This window comes from Chrysemys picta, chromosome 6 (assembly GCF_011386835.1).
Source record: "Chrysemys picta bellii isolate R12L10 chromosome 6, ASM1138683v2, whole genome shotgun sequence".
Taxonomy (NCBI): domain Eukaryota; kingdom Metazoa; phylum Chordata; order Testudines; family Emydidae; genus Chrysemys; species Chrysemys picta.
This window is the reverse complement of record NC_088796.1, coordinates 43,857,398-43,877,826: the sequence shown is the minus strand read 5'-3', so window position 1 is coordinate 43,877,826 and position 20,429 is coordinate 43,857,398. Positions and strand designations below refer to the sequence as shown.

General features: G+C 41.8%; 1 protein-coding gene across 2 annotated transcripts in view; it reads right to left on the bottom strand.

Annotated features, from left to right (window-relative positions):
• HOMER1 (homer scaffold protein 1) overlaps positions 1-20,429 on the bottom strand; it is a 144,083-nt gene that overhangs the window by 84,135 nt on the left and 39,519 nt on the right. For both annotated transcript variants that reach the window (XM_065550054.1, XM_005286435.5), the window contains exon 2: positions 3,371-3,527. Coding sequence is in view for 1 of the 2 variants with exons in the window: in XM_005286435.5 (XP_005286492.1) it covers positions 3,371-3,527 (157 nt within the window). In the remaining variant the exon portion in view is untranslated. The remainder of the gene's footprint in view (positions 1-3,370; positions 3,528-20,429) is intronic.

The following is a 20,429-nucleotide window of genomic DNA, read 5'->3' as shown; positions in this document are numbered from 1 at the left end:
GCACACAGAACCACTCAAGGCTCTGCCCACTCCTAACACACAAAGGAAGAGTAGCAGCCTCACAGAGGCTTTTCTCCATGTCCCCCACAATGTGAATAGCTTATGGGCAGGGCCGGTGCTACCATTTAGGCAAAGTAAGTGGTTGCCTAGGGCGCCAAGATTTGGGGGCTCCAAAAAGCAGTGCCCCAAATTTTTTTTACATCATTCCCACGCCCCCTCCCTGAGTGCACAGTCGCCATTCCACTTCTCCTGCCTCCCAGGCTTGCAGTGCCAATCAGCTGTTTGGCGCTGCAAGCCTGGGAGGGGAGGAGAATTAGAGCAGGGGTGGTGTGCTCAGGGAGGAGGCGGCGGCGTGCTCGGGGAGGAGGCGACGCAGAGGTGAGCTGGGGTGGGGAGCTGCCACACAGCTGAATTGTGTGCTTAGCAATATATGTATATTACACACACACTTACACGTAATGGGCGGGGGACAAGACTAAATATAGCTTAATTCCTAGAGATACATCTCGGTAATTATCCTGAATTTAAGATTCAAACTAGAAATTCAATCTTCCACTAGTGCATTATTTACACAGGTAGAATGTGTGTATTTCAGTGTTTGCAGCAGTACCCAGCTCAATGGGACCTTGATCCTGATTGGGGTTTCTGGGCAACAAGTAAAAAATTAAAATTAAAAAATAAATAGCAGCAGCAGCCCATGTATTTTCTGCCAAGATCTCAATGAGTACTGTATTATTGATGGAATGCTTGAAGAGGAAATGATAATTATTATTGTGAGCTTCCCCCATACATAAATACACAAAAGAAAAGAGCCAATAGATAAATATAGATATTACAATCTTCAAATGCTAGCAGTTGGAAAACACAACTCAACAACTATTTTGGGACTGTTGATGCTGTTACACAATGAAGCCTCTATACATAAAGGAAAAGAAAATGGTGAACATATGAATAAGGATTAGTGCTGCAAATAGATTAAACACATCTAGGTTTAAGAAAATTATTTAATTACTACCTTTGATCTTAACATAGCACATTCCATCTAAGATCTTCAAATACTTTGCAAACACTGGCGAATTATAGCTCAACAGTTTTGTGAGGTAGAGGAGCATTATCCCCTAGCGAAATGGAGAGAGATACCAAATGACTGATGATCACACAGTAAGTCTGTAGCAGAGTCAGGAAGAAAGCCATACATCATTCTCCCTTCTATGTGAACAACGGCTAAGTAGAGTAGCTGCAATAAAAATAAATACTAGAGAAGTCTGCTAGAATTCTTTTGATACCCCCTTCTAAACTTGCCTAAAGTGGTGTCATACAAAACATCCATTTAAAAACCCTACAGGTTTCTATAAAAATAAGGTTTTCATTTTTTTTAATTTAAAAAACATCAAGAATGTTATTTAAGAAATGCAGAGGTTCACATTTTAGGTTTTATTAAAAAAAGAAAATACTCTAGAAACTGCACTTTGCTCAAATCACACTACTCAATTTGCACTACTTTAGTGTCTCCCCCTACCTCCCAAGCTGGTGGCTTTTTTAATTATGCAAATCAGATCCAAATAAAATCCAAAGCAGAAAAAGCTGTCAATACAGATGTGAGCGTTATGTTGATTTGGGTATTTAAGCAAACTGATATTAATACAATGTAAACAGAACTTTGAAGCAAAATATTGTCATATTACTATTGATACTTAATTTATTATTTTGTCAATTTAAATATAAAAACATCTGTAAGCTTCATTTGCATCTATTGTAATTTTCAGAGTTCTGTTGTTATAAGCTTTTGTTCACCTTACATATCTGATATGAAACCAAGTCAATTTTGGTCAGAACTTACACTTATTTTTATTCAAAATTATCTGTATGCAAATTTATTTTACTAGGGTTAGCCTCTGATCTCTGTGACCAGGGCCAGCTCCAGGCACCAGCCAAGCAAGCTGGTGCTTGGGGCGGCAGATTGAACGAGGCGGCATTCGGCCCAATCCTAGGGTGGCACGGGCGCTTTTTTTTTTGTTCCGCTCCGGAGGACGGAAGCGCCCTGCAGCAAGCCCGGCAGGGCACTCCTTGTCCTTCCCTCCCTGCCGATCAGAGTGGAGCCCGCACTGCTGTAGCCCTGGCCGCCCCCCTTCTCTCTCTCTCCCGCCCGCTCCCTCCCCCCCCACTAGCCGGTTCCCCTGCACCCGCACTCTGGCCGCGCCGCAGGTTTTTTCTTTTGCTTGGGGAGGCCAAAAAGCCAGAGCCGGCCCTGTCTGTGACTATGCAACACCCTGTTGACTTCAATGGGAGCTCATGTGGGCATGAAAGCTCATCCAAATAGAGTTTGACTCCTTCTATAGTGCTCTATCCATTGGATCACACTGCCAAACCCTACAAAGTTTTTACAAAACACAGTAAACCTCAAGTAATACAGAACATTCATTAAGGAATTAAGACAAACTCTACTGCATCATGCAATTAGCACTGGAATAGGCCTTAAAACGTTGGTTAAGATACACGTCATCTGTGCCCCAGAATTCTTGGGTTGTTTTTGCTATACCCCTATTTTTCAATTCAGTGACGCCCACAGAAGTTGCAACTTTTTTGTAAATTAAGTCTTTCGGGAAAAATTCCAGCTTTTAATTTTTGAATTATGCTTTGCACTTATGTAGTACCCTTAGTCCACAGATTTCAAAGCACTTTACAAATATTTAAAAGCTCAACTCCATGTGAGTATTTTAATATGTATTTTCAGATGGGTAATATGAGGGACAGACAAGGGTCTTGTTCACATCACACAATAGAACAAGATTCCTGATTCTTAGTCCTCTAAATCCAGGTACTAGACAATTTACAATGCCTAATCAAAATATGTATTGAGTTTTGATAAGAGGTTACTTTTGAAAGCATTATAGGAGAAAAGTCACCATTTTTCCCCCATACAGAAAATGGAGGATTATATGCCAAACAAGGATTTACTGAGAGATTATGATCACTGAACAGATGTCCTTCATAATGCCAAGGAACTAGTTATATTAATACTCCATAGAAAACTAAGCTGAAAACTGATATGATCATCACCTACACAACTTCCAGTATCTTTTACAGTAAATGCACTTTTTGAGATTGCCCAGTGACTAAAAGGCAATTCCTGAACTTTGGTAATAGATTTTTATATTAATGTATTGACAACAGCATTTTCTCATGAACAATTAAACATTGTAAATAAAAGCGTTCCCATTTTAAAACTTCAACAATAAATTTCCAGTTGGGAGAGATTGTGACATAGGACACATTTCTAAGAATGTGTGTGAAATATGCCAGACCGAAACATAGTTAAAAAGTTGATCAAGCAAGTCAAAGTAAATAATCTTAAAATAAATAGACTTACCTTTGAGCCATCCAAGCTGATTATCCTATAGACATTTCTTGTGCTGTCATAGAAGTAGGACACAGTAACAGCATGCTTGCTGGTAGGAACCCAGTTCTTCTTAGTGTTTGGGTCAATCTGGAAGACATGAGCTCGGGTGCTGAAGATGGGTTGTTCCCTGAAGGACAGAAAGTAAAAGTGATGAATCTGGTTTGGACACAGCATGTTTTTTTACCTTAGTGATCTGACAATTCTGACCATCGGAATGTACATATTTTGCTTTGCATGAGTAATTTTCCTCCACAAAAATTGTTATGTGAAGTAGGATACAGCAGCTTTAAGTGCATTAACACACAGAGAAGGGCAAGATTTTTCAAACAAAATCAGTGGCCAGCCGTAGAGTCAGATAAAAAAGGATACACAGTAGATATCTAAATATAGATTCACCACTGATCCACCACCACCTCAGCTCCCACCCTCCATCTGTCTACCCCTTTAAACACTAGCAGTCATTAATACCAGTGTAATTACATCTCAGTATACTGAGCATTGCAGAGTGCATGGACTTCAAATCCTTCTTTTCCTTAAACTTCTAAATACTCTGATTATTCAATAATGGTCTGTCATCTGAAACTGAACTGGCCTGCTCGATTTAATTAAGCTACAGATGACATTCATTGGTGATAGGAACATGTGTTGTGAAACCCTCATCCTTTGGAGTTTATTACTTGAATGTTCTAACAGAACCACGTAATTAGCCAATGGCAGCACAGTTCCAAGTGAAGTCTGGGGAGAACATGAAACAGATCAGTACAGGATGCCAGTCCTCCACACAGACACCACTGCATCCACAGTATTGGGTCATCCCTTCCTCAGGATTCATGGGGTTGGAAGGCTGTTTTCCCTGACCAAAATACAGCAGCTGAACTCAGAAGCTAAAAGTCATCTTCCTCATCATTGGTCCTCATATCATCCCTTCCTTCTGAATCATTTCACTTACTCCACTTGTCTAGCATATCATGTTTAAACTTCTGGCCTTCATTCAATACCTGACCCAAAATTTGCTGCATCTACACCTGAACTGAATGCAATAGAATTTTGCAATGGCACAAATCCAGTTCTCTCCAGTGTTCAGAAGTTTAAAAACCCATAAAAACAAAATGTTTACAAATTTTTATGAACAGCTATTTGGGAAAGATCCATTTTGGAATGGGGAAAAATACTTTGGCATCATAAATCCAACCTTTAGGTATACTGATAACTACTATAAGAACAGCAGGCCAAATACCCAATAGGAGCACTGTTCCTATTCAATTCTATCAAAATGGAGGATTTTCCCCCAAATATATCATGAGTCAGTACCCTGGTACGTAAACTGTAGGTATTTACTGTTAAGTACAGAGCAGTGCCTATCAAGTTTGCTTGCACTGTTTTTAATGCTTTCTGTAAATTAAAGCAAGACTGCTCTTTCTATCTTGTACGTTGTAAAGCGGTCTGTTCACCAGAAGGGAGAAGAGAGGAAGCTTTAAAAAAAAAAAAAGCCTTCTCAGAAAGATCAAAAACCTGAACCATGCCCCCGTTTTCTGCTGGCATGCTTAATTTTTAGATATACCAAAAGTTATACTAAATTGAATGCGCAAGGGGCATTTGTCAACAAATCCAGTATTACATTAGAATAAATCTTTGCTTCCAAAAACAAATGGAAACTATTGAAATGTTATTTCTAAGGGGAAAACGTTATAGAATCTCAATTAGTCATTCAACATTAAAGCCTTTCAAAAGTTCCAGTAAAATAAAGTATTTTGTATTCATCTACAGTAGCATTAAAGCATAAAGTACATATAAATATAAGTAGCTCCTATGTTATTTTCTAAGGGCATGGCTACACTTGCAGATGTAGAGCGCTGTGAGTTAAACCTGCGTTCAGAAAGCGCAGTAGGGAAAGTGCTGCAGTCTGTCCACACTGACAGCTGTTTGCAATTGGCGTGGCCACATTTGCAGCACTTGCAGCGGCATCGGGAGTGGTGCATTATGGGCAGCTATCCCAGCATGCAAGTGACTGCAATGTGCTTTTCAAATGGGAATGGGGGGGTGGGCTGGAGTGTGACAGGGAGTGTGTTATGTGTATGTGGGGGAGAGAGAGTAGATGGGGGGGGCTGAGAGCATGTTAGCATGCGGTCTTGTAAGTTTAGATAGCGGCAGACCCCCCCCTCCCTCCCGCCTCTCTCTCTCACACACACACACAGCATTCCACACTAATCTGTCTCAGAGCAGATAAGCAGCTGGCTGTCAGAAACGGAGCTTTCAAAATGGCATATCTGCATTCCTACAGCAAGTTCAAAACAATGAGAAGAGTGGCCACTTGACTTAAGGGGATTATGGGACGTTTCCGGAGGCTGATCAGAGCGCAGTAATGCAACACCTCATCCACACTGGCACCATGGTGCTCCAGCGGGGGCACAGCAAACATTATTTCACTCGCTGAGGTGGAGTACCAACAGCGCTATAGCCGTGGAATCAGAGTGCTCTACATGCCTTGCCAGTGTGGATGGGGAGTGAGCTAGGGCACCCGGGGCTGCTTTATTGCACTGTAACTCGCAAGTGTAGCCAAGCCCTAAGACATTCAGATACAATCAGCAGCTAACAAGTTTTAGTACTTGCTTCTAAAACTGTATACAAGACTCATGGCTTAAGCTGGTTAAACCTCTCTTCTGAGAGCTTTCGTCCAGTAACAGTGTAGGCCACGCTGCCCTATCTTTCTTTCTAACTTGGAAATAACTACGGTTAAAACAGTAATCAGTAACTTTCTACCTATGAGGTGATGATGAATATGTGTTTTAGCTACTTAAACACACACATGCAGTTTTGGCACCAGTATTCAGTGTGTTAAGCAGCTGATTTCGGGGCTTTTCTGCACATCAGTGATATTGTATGTATGCTCACAGAATTCACTGATGGTTTACTGGATCCATCAACAGTAAACATTTCAGAAAGACTGAAAAACATCCTATCTTCTACCTAAATGTAGGCCCACACATACAAACTACATGAAACCTGAACAAAGTTAGTTCTGGCATTTACGTATATAGTATAATCAAACTGTTGTACTATCATTAATCAGAACCTCTTAGAGAGCATTTTTGTAGTCATATAGCTGAAAAGCAACTTATGTGCAATATAGATGAAGTATTTTCTATAAGTTCACAGCTAAATAACTTTTCCCCCCTAAGTCATTGCATTGTTACATATGACAGCAGAAGTGAGTAACCACCACTGTTAAATATAGATCGGCATGGGTTTCAATTTTAACTCAATGAGTTCTGAGACCTCTAAAATTTTGCAACAAAAAGTTAAAAAGCTACGTGCTTGTCTGCATGGATTGCTTTAAGGGAAAAAAGAAGAACTGTTTTTATAAAGAAAAGGTCTATAAGAACAGTTAGTCCCATCCTCCCCTAGCTATCATTTTCCTATTTTCCGCTTGCTACTGCCTCTTTTACTGCTCCTCCACTATTATGAAGATGCTTTCTGTACTCATTAAAATGCACAAACTAGGAGTAAGGCAAGAGCTCGTTACTAATTACTAAGAACATTAATTCTTTTCCAGAAAAATCTTGACAATGAGCAATGGAAAGTGGAATTTTAAAGAAGTGGCACAGTATTCGAGTTTAAATTTAATTTAAGTTCATCTGCATGTGGCAGACACACCTAGGCTAATCTGCTATCCTTAATTCACTTTATAGTGCCCAGATATTCCAGTGGTCTCTACAGACTCACGAATTTAGGCCTGGTCTACACCTAAACTAGCTACGTTACTCAGGGTGTTAAGTGAACCTAAACTCCAGAGCAGACACTTCTGGGTCAACAGACGTATTCTTCCGTCTTCCTAGCTACCACCTCATGAGGAGGTGGATTTACTACAGCGAAAGAAAAAAAAACCTTCCATAACTGTAGCAAATGTCTACACTAGAGCTTGCTCTACCACTACAGAGTTAGGTCAACATAAGGCAGGTTATGTCAACCTAACTATGTGTTTACACCAGGGTTTCTCAAACTTCATTGCACCGCGACCCCCTTCTGACAACAAAAAATTACAAGACCCCAGGAAGGGGGACCGAAGCCTGAGACCCCCGCCCTGGAGGACACCAAAGCTTGAGGGCTTCAGCCCAGGGCAGTAGGGCTTGGACTTTGGCTTCAGCCCCAGGCCTCAGCAAGTTTAACAGCCTTGGTGACCCCATTAAAACAGGGTTGCGACCCACTTTGGGGTCCTGACCCAGTTTGAGAACCGCTGGTCTGCACTACAGCTTTGCTTCCGCCAATGTAAGTGCCCTACTACACCAACATAACTGTGACGTTGTGCAGTCTATATGGTTTTATAAAAATATGATAAGTGAATATAATGTAACTGGGATATGCTTCATGCAAAATGTTTCTTGTAAGGTATCATTACAAAGCTTATAATCTACTGAGTGTGATCATCCTATTTGTATAAATGTACCACTCTTGTATCTGAAACTAGAAATATGAAATACAATGAAGGCCTATTGTAATTATGCAAAGTGTGGGCCATTAATGGTGGTTTGGAATCTGAATGACTCCCATTAACCAGGACCATTGTCTGCAGATGGCTGTGTTTTACCTGCAAGTCTTCCTGTATGTGTGTGTGCTGGCAAGGGGGTAATGAAGTCTTGCAGTGACATGTGATCATATCACCTGAAAAGGAATCCATCTTTAACCTGGTGCTTTTCCAGTGGGGGGGGGGGGAGGAGAGAGGGGAACCCAGAGGGACAAAGGATTCCCGCCTTATGCAAAAGATATATAAATGGGTGGAACAGAACACAGAGGAGAGAGAACAGCCATCATGAAGAATCCCCTAGCTACCATCTAAGCTGGAACAAGAGCAGTACCAGGGGAAAGAATTGTGCCCAGGCCTGGAAGGTGTTCAGTCTGAGGGAAAACATTCTGAAGCATCTCTGAGGGTGAAATTATCTGTATTCAGTTTGATTAGACATAGATTTGCGCATTTTATTTTATTTTGCTTGATGACTTACTTTGTTCTGTCTGTTACTACTTGGAACCACTTAAATCCTACTTTCTGTATTTAATAAAATCACTTTTTAAATATTAATTAACTCAATGTATGTATTAATACCTGGGGGAGCAAACAACTGTGCATCTCTCTATCAGTATTATAGAGGGCGAACAATTTATGAGTTTACCCTGCATAAGCTTTATACAGGGTAAAACGGATGTATTTGGGTTTAGATCCCATTGGGAGTTGGGCATCTGAGTGCTAAAGATAAGCACACTACTGTGAGCTGTTTTCAGGTAAACCTGCAGCTTTGGGGCAAGTAATTCAGACCCTGGGTCTTTGTTGGAGCAGACGGAAGTGTCTGGCTCAGCAAAACAGGGTGCTGGAGTCCTGAGCTGGCAGGGAAAACAGGAGCAGAGGTAGTCTTGGCACATCAGGTGGCAGCTCCCAGGGGGTTTCTGCAATCCAACCCGTCACAGTAACAACTCCACCTCCACGAGAGGCGTAGGGTTTATGTCCGTATAGACACTGCATTCCTTACATCAGCTATTGGCTCCCCAGTCACCCTGCTGCCAGGTCTCCACTCCAAGCCAGGCTGCCACCCAGGCTCTTGGCTTGGGCTGCTGCCTGGGCTCCCCACCAGGAGGCCTGCTGTCTCCTGGGCCCTGGCTCCCTGCTGTGAGCATGGCAACTGATTGGACTCCAGGAGCGGATCTCCCTGCTAGAGGTGAGAAGTCCCAGGTGGCTGTCCCCTACCCTGGCTCTCAGCTAGGAATGGGGAGGTGAGAAGCCCCAGGTGACAGCTGGGCTCCTGGTGGGGAGCTGGGAGCCCTGGCTCTCAGCCTCCCTCCCACACCGCCTCTCTTCAGTTGGTGGAAGCGCTTCTGGTGAGGACGTGCACCACCAACAGAAGGTGGGTAGTGTGGACAATAGCCACGTCAGTAATTACTGCGGTTGGTGTAAGTTAACCTAATATAGGTGGACTTGAGATTGTAGTATAGATGTGCCCTACGACACTACTGCAGCACCAGCTGCGGGGCCATAGCTGTGCCACTGTAGCATCTGTAGTGTAAACAAGCCCTTTACTTATTGCAGTGCCTACACATTAATAGACCAGGATTTTTAACAAGATGTTAACATATATATAGGGTGACCAGAAAGCAACTGTGAAAAAATGGTTCAGGGGTGGGGGGTAATAGGCGCCTATAAAAGAAAAAGTCCCCAAAAACGGGACTGTCCCTTTAAAAACGGGACATCTGGTCACCCTACATATATAGGAAGAATATCTGCTGGTTGTTTCCAGGCTTCAATTATAGATGGGTTGGTCCCATCTATTCTTAATTTCAAAGTAGCTGAGAATGTTTGCATGAAGGCTCCCTCTCAGCTATAGTTCCATTTCAAACCCTGTCAAAAATTCTGCCCCAGAAAATATAGACTAGTTAATATAAGCACATAAAGCTTGGTCTATACTAGAACTGGTAAACGCTTCTAGACAGGAAGCCCAAATTTACAGGCTGGAAAACTATAATCCCTTTTCTCTTTATTATCTCTACCAGTGTGCATGAGTCTGTCACACATACAGTCTCCCTCCCCCCGAAAAAAGTTAGAAATAGGTCCATCGCTATAGGAAAACAATGGGGAAACAGTCTCCCTAACTCAGTCACAGACTCTTAGCTTTCCTACCTCAAAGAGAATTAAGACCATCTACAAATTTTATTAATATGCAATTTGTCTCCATGTCCAGAACATTAAAGGTGTTAAAAGGCCAGACTTAACACCCCACTAGACTGACCTCCTCCCAAGTTGATAAATTACCACTTTTATTGTTGTTTACAGGCTTTCAGCCAATTTTCTATCAGTGTGACAATTCTCATATTCACACTATTTTAAGTTAGTTTTGACAAGCCAAATTTGGGAGACCAAGAAATATTTTACTACAATCCAGTTTTTACCTCTGTCATTTGCCACTGATCCATGAGTGCTGTAATTGTAACTATCAGTGTAGTTAAATATATGTGGCATAACTAGAAAGAACAATGTTATTAATTAAGCTGGAATTTGGCTAAGACATCAGAGAGAAAACCTTATTCTTACGAAGACTGGCATGGAGATTTTAGTCAAGACCTCATTTGAGCTGAATATGAGGGAAGAGTGCCATCTACTGAAACAGCAACACTCTTTGTAACACACAGGCTTTTCTTTGACATTTTCCATCCAATGAGTGGGTCCAATCCTGCTTACCATACATGATTGGATAATGACAAAGTACACAATGGTATTGTTGAAAGCCATATATATCCTGTAATTTCTTAGGCCTCTCAAATCTTATTATGCCTGAAAAATGTGTAACATCAGAAATGGAACAGGTATTAGTCTATATTTGCGGTGCAGAAATATCATTTGGAGCCTAAGCGTTTGTCTTGAACGCAACAGTTAGCTTGAGTTAGTACACTTGAGTTAGCGTATTTCAACTGAAAGCAGCCACACAGTGATATGATTAGCAGACAGACTGGGTTAGCAGCTGATGAGTTTTAACCTAAGGTACTGCATCCCCACTACGTTACTAGCTTGAGCTTCAGTAGCTCAGGAGTGTCAACCCATACTCCCTAGCTGGTGCTTGAAACACCATTTAAAATTTGTGTCTGGATGGGAGGTGGGCTAGGGGCAAAACTCAAGTTATACCTCAAGCTAACATTGTAGTGAAGACAAACCCATTGACTTCCAGACTCCTAAATCACCTAGGCATTTTAAAATTTTACACCATGTGTTTCTTAATTGGTTGAAGAAGTTGCTGTGGTTGTCATGCAAAGTGATCTATACCTATTAAACCTGAAGATTTTTAAAATTATGCCAGATTTATGTGATGCCAGCTCAGTTGCTACCTGAATATTGAAGCATATAACTAGATAAAAAAAGTTAAATTATTTTCTTCCCAGTGAAGTAATTACACCAGGAACTTTATGAACTAGCTGGAGGTTGTTGCTAGCCCCAAAATGTGGAACAACATGCATATATGGGATGCAATTCATTGTAAAATGCATGAATTCTTGGCATGCTAGCCACATGGATATGTATAAACTAGTATCCCGCAGAACTGTGGACATCAGAAACAACTTTGGTTAAATTAAGTAGATGAATTTCATCTTGAAATTAGGATGTTTTTAATCCTAGATTTGTTTTCTTTGAGTTTAGAATACCTCAAAACCCTCTGAACTTTTTTGATACTACAAAGAATAGAGAATATGTTATTCTTTTTCAAGTGGCAAATTTTGTGAGAATTCAATGCTCAAAAGGTATCAAATGCACAACCCTGGGGACTGAGATCCTATACTCACAAAATAGATGTAGAAAGGGCAGACTCAATGGCAGTGCTCCATCAATGCAACTTAATCATGACTTGGAGGGGCCTCTTCTAGCAGTAAGAGACTATTCACTCTCCATGCCCCTTCAATCCTTGGCCTCTTCTGCAATTGCCAACGAGGATGCAAATAAATGCATGGAGTTATGGTAGTATATTGTGGGACACGTACAACTGTCCACTATAAATTGAACTGACCCCGTGAAAATGTATGTCAGATAAACAAGTGAACAGCCATCCTATAGCAACAATTGTTTACTATTAGGGAAGGCTGCATTTCAACTTCAAATATTATTACTTGCATTTTGGCAGAACTTATGCCACTGACAGCACATATACATACACACAAAACTTAAAGCGGCTATCTATGGATATATAAAAAGACAACATTTTGAAAAAACTAGCACAAACACTATCACTTTCTTTCGAGCCACTAGGTCACTGAGAATCCAAGCATAGACAACCAGCTCTAAAAACAATTCACTGAATTTTTGGAAAGCACTTACTCTATTTCTAGATAATGCTGCACTAGTACCTATCATCTGATATTGCTGAGTATAATTGCTATTAAAAACAGTATTACATAGGATTAGGGTCTTGTTATTTTACAACCTTTATGGAAGCAACTACAATATACAGAGACATTCCCTGTACAGAAAAAAAGAAGGTATTTAAAGATAACAAACATTAATCATAAGGATTAAGATTCATTAGACTATCTAAAAGCTTATTGGAGGCTAATATATCCGGTCTATTAAATTACAGAAAAAGCTAACAGATTTTGCTTTTTACACTACATACACCAAGTAACATGTCAGAAATTTAAATGACTAATGACAATCTTAAAGATACAACTGCTTTTTTAGCTAGGTAGCCACATTAATCCTATTTCTGCAATCTGTCACTCAATAAAAATCTGGAAGCTATAATCACAATCAAACATTTATTGAAAAGATTTTCTATACCATCGATTGACTGACAGAGTTTTGTCCTAAGTAGTTTTACACTTTAATTCTCGCAGCTATTCAATCTGAAATGGTGTTTGGCATGCAAATCTTCAGACTTGCTGACTGTCAGTAATTTAAAAGAAAGATGGTGTCTATAAAAGCTGAAAAGAATTTAGAAAAAAATTCATTTTCTCACTGAAGTTTCACATTCACAAGCAGTTTTTAAAAGTACGCTCTAATTCTATAGGGGTTTCAATGACTCAAGTTTTGGTTTCGTTTTAATTTAAAAGTTTGATTATAAGAGAGGAGTGCCACAATATGTCATCTTGATTAATTTCCTAGATTAGGTAGACTATACTTTCCCATACGTTATCTAGTTGCATAGGTCTTCTAGTAGTTGAAGTTTTATCACTAAGAAAGTTGGAATACAACTAAAATGAAAAACTGAAAATATTCACAAGAGGTGGGCAGTGATATGAGGGAGAAGTTGGCAATCTTGGATAGTTTTATGAAAATTAAGAAACCAAAACATTTACATTTACCAGGCATATAAATTCCTATGTGTGTGTTAATCATTAATAAGAGAAGCCTCAATAGCTGCTTTTTGATGATGGGTAATCACAGAAAGGAGGTTTCACTGATGTGTTGTACTTTAAGCACTAAACAGCTGTCGGGCCTGCTGGTTTAATCAGCTTTAGCTGGCTCTAGTGCTTTCCTGCTCCAGCTGTAAGTCATGGTTTAACTTAACAGCATGTTTAGATTTATTATTTTAAAATAAGTTATCTGAAAAGCTTTTACTTTAGCAGAAACTCTGATACCTACCGTTACCTCTCTTTTATAAAGGACAAATTCAAAATTATTATTAAGAAGAGTCCAACCATTCCCCCCGCCCCCATTCCATCTTCTTCCTCATCCTGTAAATTTGTTATTGGCTCCTCACCTACTCCTGCATCATGAATTTGCTTTCAGTTTCAACCACTTTCTTCCTCCCCATCTGCTCTGTGCTATTGGCTCATGCCTGAATTGAAAAGTATACAGGGATTTGAGTAGAACAGGGGAGCAATTTAAAAGAAAACAGAAATATGTAGCATGATACAAAAACAGCTGAGAAGCCTATCCTCCCATGAAAACATAGGTCATACTTGGTCTATATTTGAATTATTGAAAAAATTCCCCATTTTGACAATTCCCTTAGACGAAAAGTAACTTTAAAATATCTGAATTTCATGGAAAAAACTTCTGACTTTGAAAGGGAACAGAAATGGGCCTAATTTTTGCTGAATGTTTGTAGGATTGATTATGTATATATTTAATAGTTAAATTAGCTGGGCTAAAGAAAATATATTTGTGTACAGTGCAGGTCCTGTTAGCAGTTGTGGGAAGGCCTTGAAAGAATATGGTTTAATTGGAAAAATTGGACCTGAAAGGTAACTGGTAAGATAGGAGGAAAAGTCCTTGGCAAGAAGGCCCCGGTTAAAAGGGATTATAATCACTTGTTTGAACAATAAAGGAGGTGTTGAGCCAGTAGTAATCCCTAACATACCACTACCCAAAATTGGTTCTTAACTAAAGTTAGCAATTGGCAGTGACATCACTTGATTGTTAAAAGGTGTGTAATATATATATATATAATTACTAAGACCTGCTAACCAAGCTGGAGCCAGCCAACATGGGTTTAAGCCCCCCTGGGTCTAGTCCTTATGTAAGTATCTGATCACTTCTTATAAATGTTTGTTACTGTATAGGTGTAGTAATTGCTTAGTATTTAGGCTTTTGGACATGTTTAGAGCAACTTTATAAATACCATTTGGCCTTTGGATTTAATAAAGGAATTTATGGTTACATTAATGACTTATTCAGTATGAACAATTATATCAATACATTTCCAATAGCCTCCTTCCTATTTATGCAGGCTGAGTTATCTAAGTTTTCGGACTACATGGAACCACTAGGTGAACTGGTCTGATATCATCTACATATTGCTGACGAGTCCATGTTACACAGCTCTACCTATCCTTCACCACAGACAACCACACCACTACCACCATCTTGAATTAGATCAGCTCTTGGATAAAGAGCAGCTGGTTGAAGTTGAACCAAGCAACACAAAGGTGATGCTGATGGGCAAAAGAGGAGAGTATTTTGAAGAGCTTGAGGGCTATGATGCAGTCTCTGTTGATTGAAGATACACACCCACAATTGGTCAGTTCCTGTAATCTAGGTCAGAGTAATCTTTGATTCCTTGCTAACACTGAACTTTCGCATAGCAGCATCCACAAGTACTCTACCACCCTTGCTTGGCTAGAAAACTCTGTCCCATTCCGGTGGACAAAGACCTGGTCTTAGTTATTCACACTTCAATCACCTTTCAGCTGAATTTCAGAAATGTAATATGCCTCAGCATAAAGCTTCAGCACTTCTGAACTAGTTAGTTTCCTAACTTTGCAGTGCATCTTCTCAGCAAAGGAGGCTACCGCAAACATATCAAACCTGTCCTCCTCTACAGGCTTCCCAGAGAAGTTCAAGGTCTCAGTCCTTACCTGCAAAGCATTCCATTGCTTGGGCTCAGGATATATAGAAGATCGTGTAAAGCTCTGGAATGCAGACCATGGTAGACAACTATGTCCTCCGGCACAATGAAACTCTTAACAAAAAAAGTAAAGCTCATCTGTGCGTGAGACAGAACTTTATCTGGGGAGGTCCACAACTGCAGAATGAACTTCCCCAGGAACCAAGGACCATCACAAACCTCACCACTTTCTGCTCCAAGTAGAAGACGCATTTCTTTGACTTTGTCTTCTCTAATGAACATATAGCAAAGCTATATTTATATTAAAAAAAGAGCCACTACCAAAACAAGACACTCCTCTACACATTTTTCTCCCTCTGGGGAGTGGATGAGAGAACACTCACAACAATGTGCAGTTGAGCTGCTTTATGCACTACAGGAAGGTGTTTAGATATGACAATGAGCGCTGTATAAAAACCGATGTAGAACAGAATTAAAGTCCATTTAACACAGCAATACAACCACCACAATGCTTGTCTGGCCTAGTTAACAAAATGAATGAAAATTCAGCATGCAATATAAACTTAAGAATAACCATTCTAACATTTTAATTTGCCACAGGGACCAAACTGTGAGGGAGCCTTCAATTCATACTGAAGTCAATGCTAAACCACTTGCAGGATCAGACCCTATGGATAAAACAGTAGGTAGCACTAGGAATTTAAGGGGATCCAAAAATCCCAGAAGCTGCAACAACAAAGATATTGTCCTATTTGTCATAAAGGATCATTAAAAATATTTTAAAATTATCAGCTTAGTCAGAGATATGAGCCAGGAAGATGACCCCATGAGCAACATTTTGAACGGACTGGAAGGGGGCAACATGGCTGGCATTAAAGCCAGACAGCGGAAGATTTGTTGACTCTCATCATCTCATATTGAGTCTACTATAGAGACTTGGCAGTCTGAGCATAAAGGATTAAATCTTGGCATTATGGCGGCAGAAGAGGCGAGCCTCAGACAGTGCCTGGATGTGTGCATTGGGAAGGCAGAGTAAAAAGGACACACAGATTATGACGAGAGGGGTGGAAGGGGGGGGGAAATCCATTGTCTTATCTACAATGAAGACAATCAAAAGTTTGGCTTTGGTCATGTTGAGCTTAAAATTGGCAGATGAATCAATGTCAGAAGCACATTAGAGGTACAGGACTGGAGGGAGGGAAACTGTAATGACAGAAAGTCTCAGAAGTCTCCTTGTAGATGCTGAACTATTCAGATTGATAGAGATACAGGGGGAAAGAGCAGGTGCTATTTCAATGAGACACTGAGCTGTTCCTTTCCTACCAATCTTTGCAGAGGGTGCAGGACACTAAATAGCCCAGAGTGGAGAAGTACTGGCTTGCTCTTCTCTTGCAGAATTTCTTTTTCCAGAGAGAAGAGTATTGTTGGAGTTGTAACCAGTGGCTGTAGTTTCAATAATGCCAACTATATCAAAGTTTCTTAATGAGGATTTCCAATTCCACTTGCCTGTTACCCAGACTTGTAGCATTTGTTTATAAGCAACTGAAAACTCTTCTCTTCACGTTCTTTGTGGCATGCTGAGTGATTCTTTACTGAACTCGTCTCCTTAACACCCTCCCTTTGCATTGTTAATTTGAAGACCTCCATGCTGCTTCTGCCAAGCTCCAGAGAAGACTCACCTATGAGCTGCAGACAGTCCCATTCAGACGGCCCCCCTCTCTTGGTGGATTGTGGCCTAATGTTCCACATAACCTAGGGTTACCATATTTGACAAATAAAAAAAAGAGGACCCTCCATGGGGCCCTGGCCCCGCCCATTTCCCACCCCCCAGCCCCGCCCCAACTCCGCCCCTTCCCCGCCCCCTCCTCCCTCCCACTCCCAGCCACGCGAAAAGGGCTGCCTGAGCGCTCCCAGCTTCACGGTTTGCCGGGCAGTCCCCAGACCCTGCACCCCCGGCCAGCGCTTCCCCAGCGCAGCTGGAGCCCGGGAGGGGAAGCGCCCAGCCCGGGGCGCAGGGTCTGGAGGCTGCCCGGCAAACCGTGAAGCCGGTAGCGCTTGGTCCGGAGGCAAGGGGGCTGCCCGAAGCCCAAGCGCTACCGGCCGGGCACTTCCCCTCCTGGGCTCCGGACCCTGCGCTGCCGGAGGTATGGGGGCTGCCCAAAGCCCGTAGCGCTCAGCTCTTAAACAGAGCCGAAGAGTCAGAGGAGGAGCAGAGCAGCCGTGGGAGGGGAAGTGCCCAGCCGGCATTATCCTGGACATGTTCAGCTTTTTGGCAATTCCCCCCGGACGGGGGTTTGATTGCCGAAAAGCCGGACATGTCTGGGAAAAAACGGACGTATGGTAACCCTAACATAACCAAAACCTTTGGCTTCACACCATTCATACAACCCACATGCGGTATTTTCTACCTTCTCTCAACTCATGGGACTGGAACGATCTTCAAGATCACTTGAACTTTCCTCTTCTTCAGCTTCCTTCCAAGATCCCTGAAGTCTTCCATAATCCATATAGTTCCATGCGATGCTATGCCATTGGTTTCAATGTGTATGGCCAATGTCAACTTGCCAGACAACTGCATAACCCCATCTAATCTTGCAGTTACATCTTGTATTTTTGCTGTTTTATTGTCCTTGTGTCCCTTCCTTGAATTCTCTGTTCACTTTTCTTAATATGGAGTCATTAATAATATTGCTTGCCTTCTTCGGATGGATGAAGAACCTCCTTCTAGCTGTTCGCTTCATACCACAAGGTTATTTACCAGGTACAACCCCTGTAGCTTTCTGTTCCTCCAGAGACAGGTTCTTTAGTAATTTACTCACTGAGTATTTGATAGTGATTCAATACTTCTAATCAGGTTGAAAGCCTCTTGATTCTACTTCCCCTCTTGGGTCTGGTCTACACTAACTCCCCAATTCGAACTGAGGTACGCAACTTCAGCTATGTGAATAACGTAGCTGAAGTCGACGTGCCTTAGTTCGAAATTACCGTGGTCCAGACGTGGCAGGCAGGCTCCCCCGTCGACTCCGCGTACTCCTCGCGCCAAGCAGGATTACCAGAGTCGACGGGGAGCACTTCTGGGTTCGATTTATCCCGTCCAGACAAGACGCGATAAATCGAACCCAGAAGTTCGATTGCCTGCTGCCGAACCAGCACGTAAGTAGACAAGCCCTTAGTCAAAAGTTGCCAGTCTGGGTCTTTGGTTTCTACTCTCTCCAGTTCCTTTATAGTCAGTCCTTCCCCCTTATATAGACTTTTGTGGAAACAATTTCTGAATCTAGTTGTCCAAGAAGTCTTTGTTTTCTCAGATGCTTAGTCGCAGATGCTGCAGTGTTGAAACTTGCACTTCCAGACAATGCATCCTGTATACTAGTATGGTCATCAACTTGTTCTTCATATACCAAAAGTCTTGTCTGTCTTCTAGCAGAATGGAAACAACAACATATCCAAGGCAGGTCACAGCAGTTGTTCCCTTGTTCTCCATATCCACTACTTAGCTTGGAGCCATCCCTAAACAGAAGGAACCACACTATCTCCAAACCCCTCCTGTTGCATCTCCCATTTACTTGGCAACCAGTTTGTATACTAGAGTTGACCGCACCGCACCTAAAGCGGGTGGAATGTTGTCTAGGCTTGCTGAGGGAAGGCAGCTGTTCTTTATGGCTGGGAACGAGGTCAGAAACTGCTGCAAGAGGTGAATGGTGGTCAGCTTTGCAGCACTGACTCACCCCCAAGGAATGTGAGGTCTGAAGGCTATAAAGGTGTAAGCCCGGGCGTTGGAAGCCCCTTTTTCCACACAGCAGGCAAGGCAACACCCATGCTCCCTCCCCTAGGGGTGGCGAATATCAGGTTGGGTTAGGGCCTGCTGTGGGCATTATACTAGTTGCTCCTTTTTAAGGGGGGCTGGGAAGGAATTTTTCCCCACACCACCAGATTGGCTTCGGTGCAGTGAGGTTTTTTCACCTTCCCCACAGCAGGTGTCAGGGAGGACCTTTTCTGGTAAGAAGAAAAGGTGGTAGGCTATATGTTGCAACTTATTTTGTAAGTGTGGGGCAGATGTCCAGTGAAGGTACTCCATAGGGAAAGCATCCAGTGACCAGATAAATGGCCTGGTAAAGGACTTAAAAGGATGTGCTGGATAAAGGAACAAAATGGGGGAGGGGATTGGGGACTCCTATGACGGGTATGGTAGGGAACCAACATCCCCATCCCCGTTATTATAGCCCACCTTAACTCTCCTATGAGGGGGGTGGGTGGTAAGGTCCAAGCCATGGGTTGGCTGGGGAGACCTGGATGGAAAATGAAGAGGGGGCTGGTGGAAGTCCCAGGTAATGATTTGAATAAGCATGGATTTGCCTGCATTGTACACTTTGTCTGCCCGGTAATCCCAGATATCTAAATAATAAAGTTGTGGCCTGAATAAAATCCATATCAAGTGTCTCCTGTCCTTCTTTTGGTATACCCAGACAATGGAAGGTGTAAATTCCAGCTTGAAGAGATGTACCCACACTAGCGCTGATTGAGCTAGAGTGCTAAAAACAGTTAGCGGCAGCAAGAGCAATGGGAAGTACTGCCCCAAGTACATACCTATGGTCTCAGACAGGATTGTAGTAAGGAGAGGAAACCCCTCCTGTGGCTCATGTTGCTGCAGCTATACTTCTATTTTTATGCAATCAGAGCTAGGGTGGGTATGTCTCCTCAAGTTGGAATTGACACATTCCAGCTCTAGTGAAGACATACCCTAAGCCTTACTGTTCAGCTCCACACCTTTACTAACAGAGTAACCACTCAAACACCGGGCTGAACACAGACTCAAGACTCCCAGCTATGCAGCCCTTCCCGAGACAAACAAACCTGTCTCACCTGGTAAAAACTCATTACTGGATCAGTGGACCTACCTGTAATTAAGTATATAGGTCTCTACATGTTTAAAATACAAGAGAAACAACTAAACTTTTATGAGGTAGGACAATCTATTACATCTCAAAAGGTATGGGGTTTTTTTTTTTTAAATAAACACATGATGACTTAGAAATCTTACCACCTAGCAGCTTCAGCTCTACAGCAGAATAGAGTGAACAGACATAAATATTAGAAGGGGTCAGTTTGTGAAGATAAAGTGTACAGCCGGCACAAGGCATTTTAGGTTTCTATATTTGATAACACCACACCCACTCAGAGTCTGGGATTTTAAAAAGTGCGCAGCATTGCCTAATCAT